Here is a 24,977-nt window from a genome sequence, read left to right on the forward strand (position 1 = left end):
ATATGGCATTAGTGGAATTAAGATGGTGCCTAAGTACGTGGCAGGATAGAGAATATCATAGTAATTTAAATGTATCAACACTATTGTCCAAATACATACTATTTTTACACCATTTGAGATTCAGATGGACCCTGTGGGGCTACTGTTAGTGCATCAAAGCTGGCAGGAGCAGATACCAGTGGTTGGAGTCTAGAAGCAGACACACTTCCAAAACCTCAAAACTGGGTAGGGCTCCTTTCTACCAAACATGAGAATTTCCTGGTGGATCCCCCTCGACCCCCCAGGCCAGACAATTCTCCCCCATCTCTGTGCTCCGCTAGTGTGTTGCACACCACCCAGCCTATATCGCCTCCATGTACCCTTGTCAGCCCCTTGAGGGCAGAGAACACCTCGTCCATTTTTGCATCTGTGCCATGGGCTCTCACACAAAACAGGTGTTTAAAATACATTTGTGGATGGAGATTAAGAGGTACAGACTACTAGGTATAAAATAAATGATACTAGGATGTAACGTACAGCACAGGGAATACAGCCAGCGTTTTATAATAAGTTTAAGTGGAGTATAATCTATAAAAATATTGAATCACTGTTGTATACCTGAAACTAATATAATATTGTAAACCAACTATACTTTAATAATAAAAAATATATAGAATACACTTGTGGAACACATCCAGAAGCGAAGCCATGTGTCATCTCCCTTCCGTCAGAAGGGTAATGTGGAAGCACTCATCCGTCCAATAAGGAACGATAACCTACTTTGTTGACATGTCTGTGCCTCTCCTTTGACTGGGGATTCTTGTGTGTCTGACACTGAGAAGGTCTCCATCAATGCGTGCACCACACCCACTACGCGTCTGACACAGAGCACTGGGTACTCTGCAGGAGGATGACAGGCACATGAAGCAGACACGTCTCATGAGTGAGGAGTGGGCTGGTGAATCGTTGAGTCAAAGATGAACAAGACATACTCTGTGTCCTGAAGAATTCAAGGTGCATTTCAACTCTCCCACCACCCTACCACCATTTTGCCAAGTGTGTAACCTCAGCTCATACAGGGGTAACTAGGATGGAGGGCAAATACCTCCAGTTCCATGCTTCTCAAACTTTCCCACAGAAGTAGGCCAAACAGCAGGAGAACTGGGCAACCATGCTCTCCCAGGAGTCTGAGGGCAAAAGCCTGAGTCCGCCACAGCCAGGCATGAGATATCTTTGACGTCTCAGCTTTTATCTTAAAAATTCATGTACAGCTTGCAGTCTAATTCGTAATATATTCATGATTATTTTAATGTGAAATTTTAAAAACTATCTAACTTCCCTCCCATTGCAAATCTTCAAGTAAAATTGATGGCCCAGGCTGGGTATGCTCCTGGAATTCACTGACTCTGGTTTGAGAAACATGGATCTGGTCCCAACTCCTCATTTCAAAAATTATGAAGCAGAGAGGTGAAGTGACTTGCTCAAGACCACACGGCTAGCGACAGAATGAGGACAAGAGCCTAAGAGGCCTTGTCCAACCCAGGGCTCTTTCCACCCACCATCCACCCATCCATCCATCCATCCATCCATGTAATATGTTTATGCAGAATTCACTAGGTATAAAGCATCAGGTTCCAAATAGTGAGTGAGATACGGTCCCTTCCCTCATGTCACTCAGTTTACAATGGTTCATCACCTGAAATTTCTGCTTGAGGCGCTCCCCCTGAGTTGGAGGACTCCAGCATTCTTCAAAAGAGAGATGAACAAAGTATCTCTGTAGTTGCTCTTCCAGAGTGTAAACTAGTCTATGACTGGGGAAGACGGGGAGAGTAATAGAATCCCTTTGCTAACGTGAAACCAAGAGCCTCAAACCTCTTACAATGGCCTGGAAAGCCCGCGATGGCCTGCCTGCCCACCTCTTGGACCTCATCTTGTACCACTGCCCCTTTGTCTACCAGGCTCCTTTCATCTGGCCTTTCAGTCTGAGCCATTTCCCACCTCTGGGCCTTTGCTCATGCAGCTCCCTCTGCCTGGAAAGTTCTTCCTGCCTCACCTGCACTCCTTCTATGGCCAAATCTTTTTCATCCTCTGCTTATCCGCCGCCACCTCAGAGAGTCCCCCTGAGTCCACACACGCCGCATCCTCCCTACTACGGCACTGTATGCATTAAAGCACATTCTATGGGTTTTATCAGATTTTTGTTTGAGTTGCCGATTACAAGGATGGCCTCAGTTCTTCAGCCCTCCACATCTCCCTGTCTTTTGCCAGGAGGCTTTGAAATTTCTCTCACTGAAGAGGTAGAATCGATTTCCCCAGCCCTTGATTCTAGGCTGGATTTGTGACTCGCTTTGGTTATTAAGATGAGGCACCAGTTCCAGGCCTTCATCTCAAGAATCTTACGTGCTTCCACCGACTCCCTTGCAATTTTGCCATCCTCATAGGATCATGCCCAGGCCAGGCTGTTGAAGGATAAGAAACATGTGAGCAGAATCCTTCAACTCATCCCGGCCTAGGCTGCCACAGATCAACCCTCACCAGGCGTGGGAAGGAACCCCACCAAGATCAACAGAACCACAAAGATGACCCCATATGCATAAGCCATGAACACTTATTCTTCTATACCACTCCAGTTGTGTGTTTGCTTGTTACACAGCAGCAGCTACCTGATACACTTGGCTTCCTTATTTTTGTGTCAGTCCTGGACTATAAGCTCCATGAGGCAGGGAACATGTCTATTTTATTCACCAATGCCTGGCACATAATAGGTGCTCAGTTAATTTGCTGAGTGAGTCTTTTTGATGTAGAAGGTCGGTACCTGCTCATCCACTTGCTTTATCTCTTTTGCATTCTTACACAGGTGTACAGGAGCAAACCCAACTTCAGGAATTACCTTTAGGCCTCCAAGGTCAGAGCTGGAACTATCCTGACCACCCCACCCCCCACCCCTGACCCCAGGCTGGCCTAACCTAAAGCTATGGAGGAGGGAAACACCAACATCTAGGTAATATCCCAAAGAGTACTATCTTTGACCCTGACTCATTTTGAAAATGTCACAGGCCTCTAACCATCCCTCCTCCCATGAATGAAGACATCGGCCCCTTCGTCCTTTAACCAAAAAGATGCTCCATTTTACCTGGACTTCTCTGGAGGCCTCTGGCCTAAGGCCTTCATTCCTACAAGCTACTAATTCCCCTGGCATCATGTAAAAGGGGGATGGGGAGGCAAAAGCGAAGGAGAGAGCCCGCCAACCCTCAAAACTTAGGACTAAGAACAAGCTCAAAAGAAATGTCTCAGCAGAGTTTCTCCAGGCAGGTGTGACAGAGGGGCCCCAGGAAAGGGCATCTACAGCGGAGCCCTGCAGCCAGCCCCTGGTTGGGGCGCCCCGTCCCCGTTGCTTTAGAGGCAGAGTCTAAATTGGAGAGACAGGAGGAGGAGCTTCTGGACGCTACTGGAAACAAACATGCGGAACGACGCCCTGGGGGTAGTTAACCACGCCCTTCTCGCCAATGGCGGTTCACGAAGCAGCTTTTCTCTCTGGTTCTCACCCCCAAGGACTCCGGAGGGTAAGACAGGCGATGTCACAGCAACGGAGTCAGGTGCAGCCCCCCTCTCCCCGCCTCTCCCGTGCCCGCCCGGCCCCTTGGCGATCTGGAGGGATAGGAGGAAGCCCAAGACAGGGGTCCGAGGAATCGGGGGTGACCCCGACTGGCCCACCGCCCCCTGAATGGGGCGCAGAACCCTCTAGACTCTCCCCCACCCCCAGGAATAAATAAGTAACTGTGCATTTATTTGGGAGGCAGCTCTTTTCTGAGTTGGCTCCTGCGATCCAGTTTGCTCATGACCTGGGTGATGTCCACCGTGTTGGCCGCTTCCCGAGCCTTGGCTTCTTCTTCCAGCTGCCTGAGGATGACGGGGCTTGGGCTGGAGCGCAGGGTACGCCGCATGAACCGGAGGCTCGAGCTGAAAGGGAGGAGAGAACAGTGGCTGGTGGAGGGCCACGCGCTCCCCGAAGCGACACTGGCACACCTGGCGGGAGGTGAGGCCGGACTCCGGATCGGCCCCTTATCCCCGCGGGGAACCTCACGGGGGGCCCTCAGAGGCACATCCAGCCGTGGCTCTTTTCTCCCCGCTGGGAGGATGGGACCAGACTGAGGACCAGCTGCCATCATATCTCAGGCTTAGACGCGGCCAGGAAGACTCAGATGGTGCCAAGTACAGACTACCGTTCATGAGGTTCAGAAATCAACGAGGCATCTTATCTTCCTGGAGGCCCTTCCAGAAAGAAGCGGACAAGGAGGGTCTGGATACTGGAAACCCAGGGACTCTGGCCCCCAGGGAGAATTGGAACGCTTGTTTTCAAAAGCCAAGGTTCTGGGGCTTCCCTGGTGGCGCGGTGGTTGAGAGTCCGCCTGCCGATGCGGGGGACACGGGTTCGTGCCCCGGTCCGGGAGGGTCCCACGTGCCGCGAAGCGGCTCGGCCCGTGAGCCATGGCCGCTGAGCCTGCGCGTCCAGAGCCTGTGCTCCGCAACGGGAGAGGCCACAACAGTGAGAGGCCCGCGTACCGCAAAAAAACAAACAAACAAACAAAAAAACCCACAAAAGCCAAGGTTCTAAAAAGGAAGGAAAGAGCGGGGCCATCGAAGAGCGAGCCTGCACGGGCAGAGCAAGGGGACGGGTCCTGAAGAGGGCTGATGAGCAGGCGTGCGATGTGCGCCTGCACCAGACCCGGCGGACCCTTCCTCCAAAGCACTGTGCGCATGCGCGAGCCGGCAGCCCCTTCAACAAAAGCCAATCGTGGATCCCCGACCCCAAACTCTCCACCACGACCTCGGGAGCCACGACAAAGCTCTGAGTGAGGCAGGCGATGGAAAGCAGGCTTGGAAAATGAGCATTTCAGCAGCAAGGGGAGACTTAAAACCTAGGACCTCCCCAAATTTCAGGACCACGTAAGCCCCTGGAACTCTAGCATCCACTCTAGGGAGGAAGAGGGCTCCCCTACCCGTAAGTCAGGGCTCCCACCAGCCCTGCCTGCCTGGAGCTCCATTTAACTTGTTTTGGAAAAATTAAGTTTTGTGCGCTGTCTCACGCCTGAGAGTCACGGGGCAAACTCATACCCGCCCTGCCATCCCCACAGAGTTCCAGGCCGGGCTTCCCACGTCCCACGGGGGTGTTCTCACTCGCGGTAGCGGTGACAGCATCACCGGACAGCGGTACCCGACCTCACAGCCGAGCACTGCACCTGTGGTCTAGTGCCGCCCCAGCCGAGCACCCGGATGCCCCACAAAAGATCTCAGCTGATTTCTCAGGTCTGTGCCAACTTAAAAAACATCTGGAGAGAGACATGCGAAGCTCTCCTCCCTTCCCAACTTAAAAAGCATCTGGAGAGAGACATGCGAAGCTCTCCTCCCTTCCCCACTACTTCCTGGCAGAACTTCTGGAGCTATTATGACCCTTTCTTGTGGCTTAAAGAAAAACTTTCAAGTCCCCAGGGACACTGAACTCCCTTCCTTACCCCGTGAACCTAGAAGAATAGCACCACAAAGACCTCCTTTCTCTCCTTTTCATAACAGGGCCATTATCCTCAAGAATGAAACCAAGTTGGTTTTTTTTTTAAGCTCCTTTGACAAAGGCTCTGGTCCAACCACCCCTCTTTTGAATTGACTGGAGACTCTGGAAAAAGAGCCCAGCGTGGGCTGAGCTGGCAAACAGGGCGGGGAACATCTACTAAGGGGGGGCCGGGGGAGGGGCGGACAGGACATGCGCTGGCGCTGGGAAAACCTCCGCCAAAGTCCTGCGTCTTTATTCAAGCTGCCGTTTGGATACTCTTTTGAATCTTCAGTCCCTGTTGAGTTTTCTTTTTCCCTAAAAAAAGGAGCTCAAACTGCCCCTCAGAACATTTCATCCTTTGCCCAAGGGCTCTGCCAGATGGGATAGGCTCCATATCTCCAACGAGGAAGGTGAGAATGAATAAAGAAGGCCGTCCCCCGGCTCAGCAAGAATACTTAGCGTTTCCCTGTACATTTTCCCTAAGAGTCTGTATTTTTCCTGGGGTGCAATCTGCTCTCCTCTCCACGGTCTTAGGCCATTACAAAGGACATTACCAGGATGCAGCTAAGTTAATTCCTACACATCAGTTTGGAGGCGGAGAAGCGTAGCAATTAGAAAGCCAATGAGATGCTTCCATCTGTAATAAAGGTCATTATCCCAGCTCATAATCAAAACTCTCTGAAACCAGTGTTAGGGAAACAGAAGTTACTGGCAGTAATTACTGTCTGCATCTTGCCAGCATGATTTCAGCGCATGGTGAGAAACACTTCCCAGTCCCCAATATTTTCATCCAGCAAATATCTTGATAACAGCCGTGTGGCTGAAAGAGACCCTCCTTTCCCTGTGAACAAAGCAGCAGGCCATGAGTGGCTGCAGCCCCTTCCACTTGCCTTCTCTTGGTCGCTTCCTGAGGTTCAACTGCTCTGGCCAGCATTTCCTTATAGACTGGGGATTTCAAGTAGCGGGCGTAAGAGTCCTAGCGGGAACAAGAGAAAAGCAGTTATCATGAGAGGGAAAGTGTCACATCAAACGAATCCACTGGCCATTTCCCCAGCCTCCCCTCGGCAGTGAGATTGCAAAGTGAAGAGGATTTGTATCCTTGTGTGCAAGGCATGCAGATGCGTGTCTCAAGCCACGGTGCTCACGTGTGGTCCCCATGCCGGCAGCGTCCATTTCCCTGGCCACTTGCTAGAAATGCACCTTCTCGGAGCCCCGGGGAGTGGGACGTGCTGCCGCCCCTCACGCTAGAGAACCCTGGTCCACAGCCGCCCCCAAAGAATCTCGAGGGCTCTCCAGCGAAGTACGCACGAAACAGCAGACGCTTGCTTCCAACCTTGCCCACCCGCTACCTCCACTTCGAAGCCCACTCACAAGCCCTTCTCCCCCGAATTTCAGTAGAAAGGCAAGAGGATACCAAACCCAGCTCAACCTAAAACAGCCCCAGGCTCAGACTCCTCTTGTGTGGCTGTTTGCTGGGACCCTCGGCAGGTTCAGGGAAGCCGCTTCCTGAACGCCTGCTCCCCGCAAGCCGACTGCAAACTCTAGTCGTAACATCCAAGGGACAAAGCCCACAGAAACATCTAGGAGAAGTTCTCAACGACCAATTGAGAATTTTAAAAAATGTATTGAAACGGTACCATTCTAAAGACTAAGTAGTAGCAGTCAAGGTCATGAGAACTGTGGACAGAAGACCTAAACAGACATTTCTCCAAAGAAGACACACAGATGGCCGACAGGGACATGAAAAGCTGCTCCACGTCGCTAATCATTAGAGAATGCAAATCAGGACCACCGTGAGGTATCACCTCACACCGGTCAGAATGGCCATCCTCAAAAAGTCTACAGATAACAAATGCTGGAGAGGGCGTGGAGAAAAGGGAACCCTCCTACACGGTGGGGGGAATGTACATTGGTGCAGCCACTATGTCATGACGGTCTATGCGACGACTGCAGAGTGAGAAGCCTTAAGAAGGCACGCAGGGGCTCCCCTGGTGGCACAGTGGTTGGGAGTCCACCTGCCAATGCAGGGGACACATGTTCGAGCCCTGGTCCGGGAAGACCCCACATGCCGCGGAGCAACTAAATCCGTGCGCCACAACTACTGAGCCTGCGTTCTGGAGCCCACGAGCCACAACTACTGAGCCCACGTGCCACAACTACTGAGCCCACGTGCCTAGAGCCCGTGCTCTGCAACAGAGAAGCCACCGCAATGAGAAGCCCGCGCACCGCAATGAAGAGTAGCCCCCGCTCGCAGCAACTAGAGAAAGCCTGCACGCAGTAACAAAGACCCAACACAGCCAAAAATAATAAATAAATTTTTAAAAATAGATTAAAAAAAAAAAAACAGGGCACACAGCCTCTGCAGGCAGCCCTCCCTGGCCAGAAGGCCCAGGAGCACAAGGAGGGGCCAGCCCAGTGGGCAGGAGGGAGAGACAGCTGACAGCCCTGCATCTAACACCGCAAAGCAGTAACCACGCATTCTCTCCCTTTTCCCCACATCTAAAGAACCCTCCCGGTACCTGGGGAGGGCAGCGCTTCCAGGCCTCCGTGCACCCTCACCACGGCCGCGCCTACCTTCTTCATGAGCATGTAGATGTGGGTCTGCGCGGCGTCCAGCACGTAGCGGTGGGGATGCTTCAGCCCCTTGACTGTGATGTCCATGGTTTTGCCGTCTATGTTTATCCACCGCCTCGCCCCTGGGGCCAGGAACAGCCTGAGACGGGGAGGAAGATGTCAGCAAAAGTAGCCAGACCAGGTTAGTGAATGAAAAGTTCACAGCTGCTTGGGAGCGAGGGGTTGACAGTCGTGGGTTGGGTCCCCCGGGGTGGAAGCGGTCTTTTTAGGAGACACTAAAGCATTTGAACAGGCCATCAAGCAACATTTCCTAGAAGCAAGAAAACAGCCCTGCCAGCATCGGGAATGTGAACTTGTGTTTGACTTTGGAATTCCCAACCTCTGGCAGAGAGAGAGCAAAAAGTGGGTGGGCTGACCCTCCCCCAGCTTTCTCCCAGGACCTGCAGCCTCCCGGAGCAGGGGTGAGGTGTCCACAGCGCGAGGTGAGGTGACTGATGGGGACGCGAGGCGTGGGGGGCCTCTATCCAGTCTCCGACCTCAAGCGTAACCGCGGGGGGGGGGGCAGCTGGGGTGCCGGGGGGAGACCTCCCCACCAATCTGGCTCATCCTCACTTGTAAATCTCCTCCGCTTTCTCCTTGACCTTGGACTGATCTCCGTACTTCAGATCCTCACAGGCTTCCCAGAATCCCAGATTCTCCCCTGTGCGGGGGGTGGGGGGGGGGGGGGGAGGGGGGAGGGTCCACAGGGACAGCCGGACAGGAGTCCAGATGGGAGGGGAAGGGAGGAAAGAAGAGAAACGAGTCAGCTGGAGTACATCCCATCCTGGAGCAGCGACTACGGCGGGGGCGAGACCACACGTCCTCTGTCCAGGGCCCCGAGAGGCTTGTTAACCCAGTGAGCACACCTACGTGCTCCAGGGGGGCACATGCCCTGTGTGTGCAGCCCACGTGTCTGCCGGGAACCTGCACTTTCCCCCGGGACACACAAGTCAGAGCTCAGATGAACCACCAGAGGCGGTCTCGTTCCTCTTCATCCAGGAGGTCGCACGCCTTGCTTGGACAAGTGACATCTGATTAGGCTGGGACGCATGCGTCTCTGCTCTGTAGGTTTTCTCCGTGAAGGGTCCTGGTGACTTTGCGCCTGGTCGATGACGCACGTGACTCCCACCTCCTTTGTGCACAGAGAGCCCGTCTCTTAGGGCTCCTCGCGGGGCGTATTCCAGCCAGAGACCCTCACGGAGACGCTGCCGAAGCAGCGATGCTGACGGGCTGGCTCTCAGGAAGGCCTGGTCACCTGAGCCGGAGAGTCTGCGCCTCTGGGCCCAGGAGGAAAGCCAGCTTCTGCCCCACCCCGTTTCCTTCCACCTTCTCTAACTGGAAGGGGGATTCTCCCAGCCCCCAGTAGTGGGAACGCCTCGGTGCGCCATCCCAGGTGGCCAGTTTTCGCCTGAGAAAATAAACGGGGTCAGTCCAGTGGGAGAGCAAGAGCTTATGTGTGCATGTGTGTGTGTGTACATTGTACATGCACACGTGTCTGTGTATTCGCATGTGTGCATGTGTGTGTGTGCCTGTGTGTGCATGTGGGGCAGGGGGGAGGTGAATCACAGAATGCCATGGTGGGCGGAAATGGACCAGACCATCCCCTCCTCTCCATTCCCAGTATTCTCTGGAAGGCTCCCAGGTATTTTAGACTGGAAAAGTTTGCACGATCCTAAGCTAGTTGACCTCTGTCCCATAACTCCATAGAGATCCTTCCTCTTCAGCATGAAATTCAGGGTGCTCCTGGGACCGAGGTCACAAGCATGAGTAAACAGGCCAGCAGTGCTCTTAAGTGACAGCCATTGGTCTTACAGCAAGTGCCCTGTAGACCACCTTGCCCACGGCAAGATGGTTAATTGCTGAAGGGTAAAATTAAATGAGCAATTATTCACACTAGTCAAAAGGCGGAAACAACCCACACGTTCATCAGCAGATGAATGGATAAACAAAATGTGGTACATACATACAATGAGTATTATTCAGCCTTAAAAAGGAAGGAAGTTCTGACATAGCTACAATGTGGATGAACCTTGAAGAGAGCGTGCACCCTGAAACAAGCCAGACACAAAAGGACGATTACAGTCTGATTCCATTTATATGTGGCTCCCAGAGTCGTCAAGTTCATAGAAACAGAAAGTAGAATGGTTCCCAAGAGCTGGCGGGGAGTGGAGGAGTGGGGAGTTAGTGTTTAATGGGGGTAGAGTTTCGGTTTGGGAAGATAAAAAAGTTCCGGAGACCGATGGTGGTGACAGGTGCACAATGATGTTAACGTCACTGAACTCTACACTTAGAATGGTTAAAATGGTAAGTCTTACGTTATGAACATTTTACCAGGGTAAAAAAAAAAAATTAAATGAGCACAGAAAAATGTGTACATGAATGTTCATAGCAGTACTACCCATAATAGCCAAAAAGTTGAAACAACCCAAATGTCCACCACCTGAGAAGTAGATAAACAAAATGTGGTATCTTCACAGAATGGAATATTATTTGGTCATGAAAAGGAATGAAGCATCGTTACATGCTCCAACGTGGACGGACTTTGAAAATACTACGCTAAGTGAAAGAGGACAGAAAGCCACATATGGTATGATTCCATTCATAGGAAATGTCCAGAACAGGCAAGTCCATGAAAATAGAAACTAAATTAGTGGTTGCCTAGGGCTGGGGGTGTGCTGGGGAGTTGGGAGCAGAGGAAGACAGAGAAATAGGGAGTGACTTCTATGGGTCAGGGGTTTCTTTTTGAGGTGGTGAAAAGGTTCTAGAATTATATAGCGGTGATCGTTGCGCAACTCCATGACTCTACGACACAGCACTGAACGGCACACTTTAAAAGGGCATGTGAATGATACGGTCTGTGAATTCATAGCATGTGAAGCATATCTCAATTTTTTAAATTTTAATTAAATGAACTGATTATTTACGTGTTCTGTTCGTACCGGAAGCGTCGGGAATCTCATCCCGAGATCACCAATAGCGCTCTTTTAATAACGCAGGGAAATCTTGGGGATGGATTCTTACCAACACTAAGTAACGCCTGGGTGGGATAAGCTCAGAGTGTAGTTTGTTAGCCGACCACTAGATGGCGGCGGATCCACTTATTCACCAGTTGCTTCCGGCCTGTTCTAAAAGCAGCTCCCTTTCCCATCCAACTGTTCTGGGCTTTATCACCTCGCGGCAGTTAGGCTTAATCAGAAAAAAGCGATGTTCAAGAATCCATCTTAGCATGTGATGTGTGCATCCGGCAGTCGAACAGGCTCATGGCAAGTCCCGTGGGGTACTTTCAGGTGCACTCTCACAGGCCAGTGGGTCCTGGGGAGCCAGGCCGTGTCAAGGCTCAAATGCGATGCTCCCCACGACTGGGGACTTGGAGAGAAATAAAGGAACCCCATAAAAGTAAACTTTTCAGGGAAGGTGGTGAAGCCCATGGAACGCTCCGCCTATAGGGAAGCTGGTCCCGTTCTGGCCTTTGCTTTTCCCAGGTGTCTCCCACTGCAGTGTATCTACGAGGCTGCAGGGGCCTCCGGACGGCTGGGGTATAAAATGTGGCCCCATCCATTCCACTCAAATCCTCCAAGGAAGCAGACCAGGAGCTGAGACAGTGGCTCTCGATCATGGCCGCATGTCAGAATCGCCTGGGGAGTTTTCAAGACTTCAGAGATTCCGTCCCAAACCAATTAAAAAGGAACCTCTGGGGATGGGATCCAGGTGAACTGCATGGGAGGCCACAGCAGAGGAGCCCTGAGCTGAAGAAAACCAGGTACATGGCGGCAGCAGACCCGGGAGCTCGGGGGTGGGAGACCCAGGTATCAGGGCGAGCCAGTGAGGGCAGCCAGAGGGGGTGGAGCCTTGGAAACCTGAGTCGTGTCCACGTGGATTCTGTGAGCAAAGCGATTCCCCCGACTGCGGGGCCCCCGGGAGCCAATGGAGAGACGGGGTCCAGGATGGAGTCGGCCCAAGCAGAGCTATGCAAACACCTGCCGAGCAACCTCGGAGCCCCAGGCTGGACATTCAGGAGTATTTCTAAAAGCAAATGTTTTATTTAAGAAACTCAGAGACCCACCACTGAATTCTTTCTTGAGAAAGTACTGGAAGCTCTGTCGACCCTTGGGGTCTCGGATCAGCTCGCTGAAGTTGAAAGCCCATCGTTCCACCCGCATCCTGGTTGGGAATTCCACCCTGCAAGGACCACAGTTTGTAAATGCTCCGGATACTCAGGCCGCAGCCAGGGGGCCTGCGTGCGGTGAGGGGGCTTCAGCCCCTGCTAACCTGCGCGAGCCCCCCGGCCCAGGGCACGACCCAACCCTCCCCTCCTCCGTACCCGCACAAACAAGCCGAGTAACCCCTTGCTTGGAAAACGCAGCCTCAGACACGTCCCCTGGGCCTCGTCTCAGGATTTGGCCTCCCCAGCGGGGGGAAGGAGGCCCCCAGCAGAGAGCCTCACGCTAACCCTTCAGGGCAGAGGGACATGCACGCCTCCTCGAAGGCCTGTGGAGACCAGGGGGCCAGCCTGCCACACCAGACCAGAGAGAATCCCAGAACGGCCCCGGTGATGGGTGCTGCGGCCACTGCCACCCCCTCCACACCCCTTTCCCACGGGAACATCTGGTGACCCTTCCTGCCCTGCTTCAGGCCCCGTGCCCCCAGGCAGACACCCCACAGGCCCTGCCGGCCGTGCACCCTCTCCCAGAGCCTCCCCTACGACGCCAGGCCCACTCCACTGCCGCTCATTCTGAACACGCTTTGATCTCAGGAAGGACACGCGAGCCCAGCTAGCATGGGGTGGGTCTCACGGTCTAGAAAATCCAGAAAACTGTTGGCTTTTCTCCTATTCCTTATGGAATTCTCCGTAACCCAACACAGTCCCTGGGAAACAGAGGTTCCCAAGTCCCAGACACCACGTTGCCCACTGGTGCAACAGCTGAAACCGTGACTGGGTACAAGTGATGTCTGTGGGATCTCGAGTCGGTCAGGCGAGCTTACGCGTCCCCAACGTCAGCGTGGAAACAATAAGGATCCCGGAATAACAGCTACCACTTACGGAGTCACCATCTGTGACGCACTGTGCTTTACACACACACCCATCGCTGGGTCCCTAAGGGAACACGGCCAGCCGGATAGCACTTCCAAGACGACGGAGGCTCAGAGAGGGTAAACCCTTGCCTGGGCCCACACAGTAAGAAGCAGGGCCCGGCATCAAACGGGTGTGCCAAGTTCAGCGGACAGCAGAACCCCCTGGGAGACTCATTAAAACACGGGCTGCTGGGCGCCATCCCCCAACTTCCTGACTCAGGCTCGGGTGCGGCCCCAGAGCTTGCATCTCCCACGAGCGCCTGGAGGGCGTTGATGCGGCCGGCCCATGGCCAACCCTGGGAGCGGACGCTCCGAGCCGGTCTTGTGAACCCTCGCTGCTCACTGAAATCAGTGGGCTACTGGGGCTCAGGAGGTAAGCCAGCCAATTAACCAGAGGCTTTGGAGATAAGGGCTGGGTACTGGGTTTCCGTCTGCTATGTTTTGTTTGTTTGGCCGCACTGCGCGGCAATGTGGGATCTTAGTTCCCAGACCAAGGTTTGAACCCGCGTCCCCAGCACTGGAAGCGTGGAGTCTTTACCACTGGACCACCAGGAAAGTCCCTGTTTTTGTTTTTTTTTAAGCTTCCCAGGTAATGTTGATATCGTTCTAAAATCTAAACCATTAAGAAGAAGGCCGCCCGCTTTTGGGGGGTGGGGTTCATCTGGCATCCGCCCAGTACCCTCTGAGCAAGGGCTCCTACATAAGCATCACCTCTTTTCTTCACCAGCAAATCTCTACCTCAAGCTTCCATATTGCACGTAGCATCCGGCAGCACCCACGCCTCCTTCCCAAACCCTCTCAGGACGGTCCCTGTCCTGGCCAGGGGGCCCTGCCTTTTCCCCCACAAGAGCCGACTTCTGCACGTCCTTGTGCACAGGGAGGTGCAGCCTGCCTCTCCCTCTGATAACTGCGCGAGAGACACAAGCTCCAGAAAACCGTCCTAATAACTAGAGGCCCCGGAAGACTCCCCAGAAGATGGTTCTAGAGTCTTGGGCTCTGCGGTTGGCCCCCGACTCCAGGTGAGCGCCCTCCTTCACCTGTCCGCTGCCCATAGCAGGCTACGTGGAGGGGTGAAAGGCCTCCGCAGCTACGCCCGCTCACCTGGCCAGGTCTGTGCCACCTGGGTGTTCCTCATGCCTTAGGTGGTGATGGCCTCGGCGTTGACCCCGCTGTGGCATGCACCTGACGCTCTCTGTTCTTCCAGCCCCCCCCCCCACCCCACATGCTCCTTCCAGCCCCTTCTGCCCCTCCTGCTCCAGCTTTCCCTGAGCTGTCCCCCTCTTCTTGCCCCCTATGTTAGCTTGGGCTTTTCCCCCCTGCATCTTGGCCTCTGCCCCCTCTTCCAGACGACAGATTTATGCAGGCACAGGTAGCAGCAACAACTGTTCAAATTCCATAAACAGCAGAGGAGTGAGTGGTGCAATCCCCGAGGCAGCTTCAGGGCTCTGCCTTCCAGGAACTTATTTTTACTCTAGTCAGAAGTCAAAACTGCAAAGCCACGAAGATGATTGTTTTCTTTTCAAAAACGCTCTATGGGCTTCCCTGGTGGCGCAGTGGTTGAGAGTCCGCCTGCCGATGCAGGGGACGCGGGTTCGTGCCCCGGTCCAGGAAGATCCCACATGCCGCGGAGCGGCTGGGCCCGTGAGCCATGGCCGCTGAGCCTGCACGTCCGGAGCCTGTGCTCCGCAGCGGGAGAGGCCACAACAGTGAGAGGCCCGCGTACCACAAAAAAAACGATCTATGTATTGTTAAAGCAGAGTTACCACTTGACCCAGCAGTTCCATACTCCAGAGAAATGCAAAACATATGTCCACATAAAAACTATCACACGAATGTTCACAGCAGCATTATTCCCAATCGCTAAATGGCAGAGACAAGCCAAACGTCCATCAGCTGATGGATGGATAAACGAGATGTGGTGTGTGCAGGTACATTAATATTTTTCAGCCGTAACTCGGGATTGAGTATGAATACCTGCTTCAGCATGGATAAACTTGGAAGGCATTATGCTAAGTGAAAAAAGCTAATCACAAAAGACCACAGATTGTGTGACTCCGTTGATGGGAATGTCCACAATAGCAAACTGTAGAGACAGAGGTTTAGCGGTTGCCTAGGACTGGAGGGTTTGGGGGGAGGGGATTTGGAGGGTAAGAGCTAAAGGGCAGGGGGTTTCCTATGTGGGTGATGAAAATATTTTAAAATTGTGGTGATGGCTGTACAAGTCTATGAATAGAGTAAAAACCGCTGGATTGTACACTTCAAGTGGGTGAATTATACGGTGTGTGAATTCTAACTCAAAAAGTTACTTTTAAAAGGACCCCGATATCTCAAATACATACAGTTTGGCATTTAAATCCCAGAACTGGGTGTCATCCGTGACCCAAGGATTGCTAGGAAGGCAGCCCGACATGATGGCGTCGTTGGACGAAAACTGCTCACTGTACTTGACGATCCTGAAAAGCAAACGGAAAGCGATTCCCTAGAAGTTCAACACCCCAGAGACCAAATCAACAGTCAGGTTGATCGACCAGCCTGCCCTCCTTCAACTTGACGGATTTAGTTACATACTTGTTACTGTCTTCTTAGAAAAACGCTCTAACAGCCCTCGGGATTGGCAGGTGTTAAACAAGATCTGTCCTATTCTAGTTGTGAAATGAAACCTCACCAAGACCTGTCCTATTCTAGTTGTAAAGTGAAACGTCGTCTCCCAAACCAGTTCTTTGTGACTTCTCCGTACGTAGTTCATTAAAATACAGCCTCTTTACATCTGATCATGAGTTTTCAAAATGCAAAGCTGACTCTTTGCACGTGTTCAAACAGGTGTCTTGGCACCATCTTGGAAGCACAAGGTCGCCACGGACTCGGTGAGATTCTGTCGTGCCACCCTGGGGTCCACCCTTGGTCAAATAATGCCTGCATTTGGGAACTCAGACCCAGTATTCACAGCGGTGGTCTCACTGAGACAAACGTGGGCAAGAGCTAATTCCTCCTGGTCGGGTTAGACCTTCTGAGTCAACACGTGTCCTAGTATCTGGCAGTTTGGAAAAAACCTGGCATGCCTTCACCCTACAGGTGGGGATTGCATCCGTAGTATACACGTAAGGCACCTGCCACAAAGTCTGCCCACAGCCATGAGAGTTTGATAGAGCAGGACCATGCCCGAGAGACACACCAGAGCTCTCAGTTTACAGTTCCGTGCGGAACTCAAGCCCCTGGGCTCCATTTCCCCCACGACCTTCTTATTCTTATCAGACCTTTACAGTGGAGCAGCTGAAGGGAAGGGGAAAAAATGCATCCACAGGTCCAAACACTATAATGATGTCAAAATTATGGTAATGAGGCTCTGAGACAAACAAAAATTGGAAAGTGGGCCTAGGAAGTCTCCAGTGTAGCCTCTGAACCGCCTCTAATGGACTTTCTATTTGGTTCCATGAAACTGGGTTTCTGGAACATCAGAGCAGATGGGTCTGGCTTTATCACAGAACAATAAGCATCATTAGAATCAAAGTGAGCGCCCACGGAGTACCCGCGTGCAGACCCATCTGTGACTCAGCTGCCGCAGACAGAAGTCACTGCAAAAGGTGGGTGAGGTCAGGGCACGTATTTTCGGGCAGGTGGTAGTTTTGCAAACTACGGGTTTGGGAGGATGTCAAAAGATATTTGGAGATTTTGACAAGAGCCTAACCTAACCGCACTGGAAGAAAGGCACTGGACAAAACACAGTATCTCCCACCCCGATCGGTAACTGTGGGCAGAATAAATGACTAGTCATGTCGTGTGTCCCCAGAAATCATCCAAGTCCATTTTCAAGTGTGCAGAAAAATTGCAGAGCTAGAAAGGTGCGCCTCCAAGGGATTCCACATTTTGAAAGGGTAACTGCTTACATTTGGGGGGCACTAAACCTTTTCGTGTCTTCCAAATAATGCCCTCTGGGAGACTGGATCCAAGTAGCCTGAACGTTCAAGGATCAAACATAAATTTCCAGTTTCTCCCAATGGGATTTTAACTCAAACATTAACAACGGATACTTATCAGTACACTGAACACAGAATCCAGCCGGTGAACTTCTGACTCTTCCCACTTTCCCATCCACACAGACAGGCTGGTCTAGAGCCTCAGCCAGCCCTGATTTTGCCTAGCCCGAGACCTGAAGACTGGCACTGAGCGAAGAACCAGGAACTAAACCCCCAAGAGACTGCTTTTGTCCCCGTGAGTCCTTCAGGCTCTTACGTCAACCTATGACTCGCCAAGTTCGCCTTGAAGCAGTCCCCCTCCTAACTATTGTGCAAACCCCACCAAGACCAGCAAAGCAGGGACGTACCCGCCAAGGGACACGGAAGACTTCACCGTGGACCTCAGTAAGGCCTGTTGGTAATACATGATCTGGAAGAGAAACAGTTGTTAGATGTCCAACTGCCCCACGGGGGTGTCGCCAATGCCGACACGTATGTATGGCTCCAGACCAGGAGCCATGTCCCCATCAAAGCACCCCATTCCGTTCCCTCAAGCCGGCCACCCCAGGACCAGCAGGGCTCAGGTCTGCAGCAGACGGGCGGCCCCCAACTCCAAATGAGGAGCCTCCTTCACTCATCTCATCGTGTGTTAGTTTCGGAAAAGGCACCAACTGGGAAAAAAAAAAGTTCTAAGGTGCGTTAAAGTGAGACATGGGATAGACACAGAAGCTTAGCTTTTCCCCCAAATGCCTCTGACTCACAGAAGCAGATCTAACTAACCTCACGGCCAACCCTTCCCAGGGCTCTCTGTCTTGCACCCCGGATACAAGATTTGCCAACACAGGTCGCTTGTCACCCTGGACAGATGCTGAGCGGCCCTGTCACTGTAGCAGCAGGGACCAGGGTGGAGGCATCCGCTCCACGCCCCCCAGTTCTGTGCCGTCGGAGGGCATCTCGCACCCTGACCCTCAGCGTCAGCCTCAGCCAGATCTTACATGAGATGCTTTGGCTTCTGTGCCGTCCGTTAATTGGGAAACAGCTGTTTGAACGTTACACATGGTTTTCATTTCATCACTGAGTGCAGAGCATGAAGCCAAAGTACATATGATTTGTAAGAGGATTAAAAATCAGATTCCCTTGAAACTGGGAGACTAATTACCTCTTTTCTGACAGAAACCACTGTTTGTTTCTGTAAAAGAAAGAAGCAAAAACCATTAAACAGATGTCATGAAATCATTACAGTCCAATTACCCATTTGAAAAACAAAAACCCTTCCCCAAGAGGAAACTGCCCGTCTCTTTTGACTTAAAGGATAGAATTTCCCCATCACCAGCCCTTCCACCCTATTCTACACAACTTCTAGAGAATAAGACCGGCTAAGAGATGTGCTGAGGGAAGGGGATGCTTTACCACTGTAACTTCATCCCACTCTCCTAAAAGCCAAGATGAATTCAAGACTCGGGATTGCTCCCAACCCAGCGTAGCGCCTACAGAACGTCTGAAATGGAACGGGGGGCGGGGGGGAGAAACTAGCGACTTGACCAATACCATATGTTGCGGGGGGAAAGCCACGCTGTCAAAAACAAAGCACACAATTAAAAGACTCAAGAGAAGCCTCCGCTGCAAGCTGAGTCCAAGAGCTGAGCTGTGACATGGAAGAGCTCACACCGGGCCCTGTCCTCTCGGAAGCCGCTGAAGCAAGTTTGCGTCCCCTCTCTGGACTTTTCGAGTCATACCCGAGGAAGGAAGGCTCCAAGAGGGGCGCCACGTTTAGGGTCTTGGAAGCTCCTGGAAACCATTCAGACCTGTCTCCTACTAAACTCTCCTACCATCTGACATGCTTCCCCGGTACCACTTGTCTGCCCCACACAAATCTTGGAGGCTGGGCACGGTGGGTGATGCCAATTCAGTTTTCCTAGGTCTGGTCCAGGGGCTGCCTGGAGCTGACTCTTACACTTCAAGCTGAGCATCTAATTGCTGGCTGCTAAAACCCGTGCTGCTGAGTGCAGCCAGGTTTGCGCTTGAAATAGAGTCAGAAGTCCAAGGAGGACACGATCTCCCTTAGCCAGTTAGTAAAGTAAGTACTGGACCAGAGCCCATTAACGAGGAATGAAGGAAGGTCTGAGCTGGAACGTCATGTGCAAGTCTCTCCTTTCTAATCCACGCTGGGTTTCATTTTGCATCATTAGATTGTTTTTATGGGCTTGCTTTTCGCAGGAAATCCTTCTGCCTGGGTGGGGTAGGGAGAGTTAACTCAGAAAGGTAATGCTCAGGTAGGCCTCTCTAATCTGCCACCCCTTCCCAAACTTCCTTCTTCATAGCACTGATCACAAGTATAATTCGATATTTGTTTGTGTGACTCTTTGTTTAATCTATGTATCACCCATTAAGCACCATTAAGAGCAGGAAAACCATGTTCATCTTCCTGAGCATAATGTATGGCACAGAGTAGATGCTCATTAAATGTCAAACAAATGATGACTGCAGTGTGCTTGGAGGCCTAGAAAAATGGAGATGTATTTTAAGGTTAACAGAATAATTTTCCACTTAAAAAATTGAGAACACTCCCCAAATATTTTGGCAATCACACTGATTATCTGTTCCAATTCTCTAACAGCCCTAACATAGGGCTGTTTTAGAAGACACATGTTTCAGGTAGAAAAGAACCCTGGGGTCAGAGTAGGGGAGCTGGACTTTTGTGTAACAATAACCACCAAACAATAGTACAAAGCAATTTACACCTCTCTGAGCCCTTACAGAGTTTGAGGGAGAAAGGTTTTATTTTTCTGATTTTCAGCTGAGGAAACCAAGGCCCTGAGATCTCCTGGTCAGTAACCGGCTGAGGCAGGATTCAAACCCAGATCTGCCCTTTGCAAAGCCGAGGAGTGATCCAGGAAAGACAGAAAATGATCTGCTGTCTTCACCAATGCCTTCCTCCTTGCCCTGAAGCTGAATGAAATGTCTTCTCTGTCTGGCCATTTAGTTTAAAATTAAAACAAAACAGAGTGCCAGGGCCCCAATCACAAGAGGAAGCACACACACAGAAGACACTCTGCAATTAACACTAGTGATGGTAAAACACACTCCCAGCTAGAAGGGAAATAAGATCTGGGGACCTAAAGCACAGCACGGTGACTATAATTAACGATACTTGTGAGTTGGTCAGAAAGTAGCGCTTAACCGTTATCACCACAAAAATCGCAATTACGTCAGGGGGTGGAGGTGTTACCTCACCTTATTGGCGGTAACCATCCTGCAATATCTACATGCATCCAGTCACACACTGTACACCTGAAACCTACATGTGTTTTGTGCCAATGATACTTCCGTGAAGCTGGAGTCCGGAAACACGAGCGCTGGTATAAAGACGGCGACTGTACTATAAAGCAGGTACCACCATAAACACCCTCCTTTGAAGCGCCCAGGCCCCAGGATGAGCCGTCCTGTGGGCCACTGGCCTCTGGCCTCGGGGACCCTGCGTGGACGAACACAGACAAGACAGGCAGACTCTCAGCCTGTCCGATGGTCTCTGGGCTCCCCGGGGAGCTGTCCTTGCAAACCGGTCGCCAGCACACCCATTTCTAGTCTACTCAGTGTGGTCTGACTTCAGCTTAATACCTTTATTTCTGGGGTCATTATCTCAGGCTTCAGGGTTTTAAAATCTTTATATTTTAATTCCCTTCTGGACTTTGCTGTCCCTTTAGGGCTCTGTGTCGAAGGTGTGGTTTGCTGTGGGTTTTCCTGAGTCCCCAAATTACCAGCTATCTCCTGGGAATCAGACTGCAGTGGATTTGATTGAGTCTAAGAGTTTGCCCACCTCCACCCTGGATTGTCCGTGTGGATTTCAGCATTTCTAAAAACAGCCGTCCAGGGACTTCCCTGGTAGTGTGGTGGTTAAGACTCCGCACTCCCAATGAAGGGGGCCTGGGTTCGATCCCTGGTCAGGGAACTAGATCCCACATGCATGCCTCAACTAAGAGTTTGCATGCTACAACTAAGGAGCCCGCGAGCCATGACTAAGGAGCCCACCTGCCGCAACTAAAGACCAAGTGCAACAAAAAAAAAACAAAAAAAAAAAAAAAAAAAAAAGCTGTACATAGGATCTGCCTCCTGTGGATTGACATACAGGGTATCTCTGTGCTTTTAGAAGTGCACGTGTATCCGGGAAGTGAGGGAGAGGGTTCCGGACTTTTCTGAAAGACGGAGAGAGAATTTGATGGGGTGGGAGTTGTTATAAGAAAGAGTATCGACTTTGGGGTCAGAGAGGTCAAAATCCCTGTTCTGTCACTAATCGGTGACCTGACTTTGGATGACATATTTGGCATCTCAAAGCCTCTGTTTTCTCATTCGTAAAAGGGAAGAGAAAAGGGGGGATCAAATGACAGAATCCTAAAGTGACTGGCATAAGGCGGGGACTCAACGTACCCTGGCTACTGATCAGGGTTCAGATACTGCTGCTGAGAAGATTCAGGGTATGGCATTAGCCCCAATTACGAGATAAAATACAGGATGCCCAGGCAATACTGGGGACATATTCACGCCAACAAAAGTTATTCGCTGCTTATGTGAAATTTAAATTTAACTGGGCATCCTGTATCTTACTTGCTAAACCTCACAACCTACTTTCAATACGATTATCACCTAGCCAAAGGCCATAAGAAACATTAACGTGCAGTTATTAAAAAATACACGGGCTTCCCTGGTGGCGCAGTGGTTGGGAGTCCGCCTGCCAATGCAGGGGACGCGGGTTCGTGCCCCGGTCCGGGAAGATCCCACATGCCGCGGAGCGGCTGGGCCCGTGAGCCATGGCCGCTGAGCCTGCACGTCCGGAGCCTGTGCTCGGCAACGGGAGAGACCACAGCAGTGAAAGGTCCACGTACCGCAAAAAAAAAAAAAAAAATACACACACACACACACACACTTCTAAGCGATTCAAAGAAAGCCACCTCATGGTAAAAGAAGAAGTAAACATTGGTCGCGCCGTGGAAGGCACGTGGAAGGCACGTGGAAGGACGCACAACCCTGGCTTTCTCGGCAGCTGGTCCACCTGGGATGAACTCACTTCTTTATCCTTCATCCCAGTGACATGTGTCGCTACAGCAGGAACACTCGCCTAAGGGACTGTCAAATACTCTGCAGTCTCGGGGTTCTGACTTCAGACTTTTCACTCGCAGAGCTGCTCACATAGGGACGCATCCAGATCTTGTTTACACAGCTCTGCAGCCAGCTTGCCGGCCCTGAAACCCAGATGCAGGCTGCAGACGACTGTCACAGGGCAGGAGGGCTCAAGGCCGTGCCCTGGGAGACCCTGGGGTGACAGTGGACAGAGGCGCGGGAGCCCCAAACAGGGCTGGACAGGGACCCTGGGGTCAGGCAGCCAGGCGGGAATCTGTGCAAACAGGGCTGAGAGCCCAGCAAGCCATAGAGTGAAACACAAGGCGGGGAGAACCACAGGGAACCGGGGAACACAGGCCTGGAGAGCAGATAACGGGTCAAAGGCCAGAAACCAGGAAATCCGGGAACGGAGGCCATTAACGCAAAGCAGACACAGGAAAGAGATGAGGGCAGCCGGCCGGCCAAGGAGCCGAGAATCCGAGGCTGTGAGCCTCCGAACGAGGTCTGTCCTGCCATGTCCTTCCCGATCAGGCCGGGGGGAATGACCACACAGCTTCCAGGGCCCAAGGCAAGATGAAAGCGCCCGGCCCCTGGTCCGAAAAAGTAGTAAGAATTCTAAGCTGGCAGAACATCAAGGCAGGTGCGGGCCTGCTGAGCGTGGAGCTGGGGGCCTGAGCACAGGCCGTCTGCTCCTGAAAGGGGCCCTGGGTGCAGGATCGAAGGGTGCGGTCGGGGAGCAGAGGTGGTACCCGGAGGACCTAAATGTCCCCCGGGCTGGCCCAGCCTGGGCAAACGGCTCAATCTGTCTGTTTCCGTTTTGTCCTCTGAAAAAGGGAACTTATATAAGCCTCACTTCCCAAGCTGCTGGGAGAAGGTAATAAAATCCAGCAAAGCTTCTAGAAGCTGCGTGACGGACATCAGGGCCCGTCAGCAGGACACGGAGTGGGCTCAGGGGCCCGTCCGCTGGGGCGCAAACCCCAGCTTCACCGTCTCCGAGACGTGTGACTCGGATGCGTTGCCTGGTCCCTCGGCCTGTCTCAACTGTGGAGCAGAGATGCTAAAACTTCTACCTCGTGAGCTGCTGAACCTGCACAGAGCCCCGACCAGGGGGGAAGCGGCCGGCCCCGTGGCCGGCACACAGGGAGCTGTGGGCAAGCCTCAGCCCTGCCCCTGCCACCACCGGTCACGCAGGAGCCCCAGGAAGACAGCCGTGTGTCCCCAGCTGGGGGAATACATGGCGGGAGGGGTTATTGCTCACGGAGGGCTCCAGGCGGGGGCTCTGCAGAGCACAGTACTTAATACTGCGCAGCCACACTTCTGTCCTTCGCCCAAACGCGGTGTGGCCGCCGGTGTAAACAGTGCTGTTCTCCGCAGCCACTGGGCGCACCAGGCAGGGGTGTGGACACTGGCGTGCGCCTGCCTCCCCCCACCCCCAGCCAGGGCAGCAGGATGAGAAGAGACAAGGACAAGAAGGAAACTGGCGAGGGACAGTCCCCCAAGCAGGGTCGAGGGCCTCCAGACCCCATAAACGCTCTCTGGCAGCAGGGACACAGTTGTAATGACAGTGAAAGCTGCAGTGTACACGTCGGATCCCGTTCTAGACACTTCACATAAATGACCTCGCTGAGGCCCCTGAAGAAGGAACTACTCTTATTCCCATTTTATAGATGAGGAAACTGAGACCTTGAGCTCAAGAGCTTGTCCAAGGTCACAGCTCCAGGGGGTGGCGGAGCTGTAGTCACTCTGGTGTCAGAGCTCCCTTGAGCACACGGCACTGGCCCTCGTCACAAAACGACCCTGGTGACCCTGTCAGGGTCGGGGAGGGAGGGCCGGCCCCGGGCACTGCTGCCCACAGCAGGCTGGGGCCCGGCCACCACTCAGCCCCTCCCTGCAGGGCCAAATCCTCTGAGATAACGGGAAGGTGGCCCCCCACCTCCAGGCATCAGGACTGAGAGAGGACATGCTCCCTGTGTGTCACCCTGACTCTGGCTGGCTCCTCCCAGGGCTGGGTGCCCCAGCGGCCAGTGGCCATCAGCTTGAGGAAGCGGGTCACCCAGGGTCGTGGACACCTGCCAACCCCACAGCCTCCTTCCTGTGCTCGATGGTGTTTGCGGCTCTTGGATCATTTTCCCCTGTTTAAGGAAAAAAGATCTTTTCACGAATTTACAAATTCTCGGAAATGGGTCATCTCTTCAAACCGGCACCGAGGTCTTCTCTGAACGAGGCAGCATCCAACGCCTCTGCGCCCCCAAGGCCTCCTGGACACACGCCCCGTCCTCCGGACCCTCTCCTCTCAGGCCAGATAAACAGGGGGCACTGGGTCCCACTGTGGCGAAGGTCACACAGGTAAAGCCCAGCCCCTAACAGCTGGCTGTGACCCGCGCTGGCCGAGGGGAGGACGGAGGGGCCCCGTGCGCACGAGGATCACGGTTCTTTGTTCTTCTTAATGCACCAGGGCAGCCAGAGTGCAGACAGGAGAGAGAGAGCTGGTGGGAGAGAGACACAGAGGCAGAGAGTAAACGGCAGTGACAGCGCCCCGGACACACAGTGCCGCGGCCGCAGCCTCACCCCCCGCCCCTGCGCGGACTCCGGGCTGAGAGCATCTCGGCCCCGAGCCTGCCCGCCAGGGAGCCTGGATACACTTCCTCAGCGGCGGGGCCTGGCGCCCTCCTGCGAAGGCACCCCAGATAGTGCCC

The 24,977-nt window shown here is 52.8% G+C and overlaps 1 protein-coding gene across 1 annotated transcript in view; it reads right to left on the reverse strand.

Annotated features, from left to right (window-relative positions):
- Positions 1 to 3,624: 3,624 nt before the first annotated feature.
- The window catches only part of RGS9 (regulator of G protein signaling 9), a 42,038-nt gene continuing 20,685 nt past the window's right edge, over positions 3,625 to 24,977 (reverse strand). The window contains exons 9-16 of the mRNA XM_027080466.1: positions 18,326 to 18,355; positions 17,535 to 17,596; positions 15,553 to 15,666; positions 12,204 to 12,319; positions 8,714 to 8,801; positions 8,102 to 8,240; positions 6,418 to 6,503; positions 3,625 to 3,939 (exon numbers count right to left, since the gene is read on the reverse strand). Of these exons, the coding sequence (XP_026936267.1) occupies positions 3,765 to 3,939; positions 6,418 to 6,503; positions 8,102 to 8,240; positions 8,714 to 8,801; positions 12,204 to 12,319; positions 15,553 to 15,666; positions 17,535 to 17,596; positions 18,326 to 18,355 (810 nt within the window). The 3' untranslated portion in view covers positions 3,625 to 3,764. The remainder of the gene's footprint in view (positions 3,940 to 6,417; positions 6,504 to 8,101; positions 8,241 to 8,713; positions 8,802 to 12,203; positions 12,320 to 15,552; positions 15,667 to 17,534; positions 17,597 to 18,325; positions 18,356 to 24,977) is intronic.

Source organism: Aethalodelphis obliquidens, unplaced genomic scaffold (genome assembly GCF_003676395.1).
Source record: "Aethalodelphis obliquidens isolate GAN/ISIS:26980383/991018 unplaced genomic scaffold, ASM367639v1 scaffold44, whole genome shotgun sequence".
Classification (NCBI taxonomy): domain Eukaryota; kingdom Metazoa; phylum Chordata; class Mammalia; order Artiodactyla; family Delphinidae; genus Aethalodelphis; species Aethalodelphis obliquidens.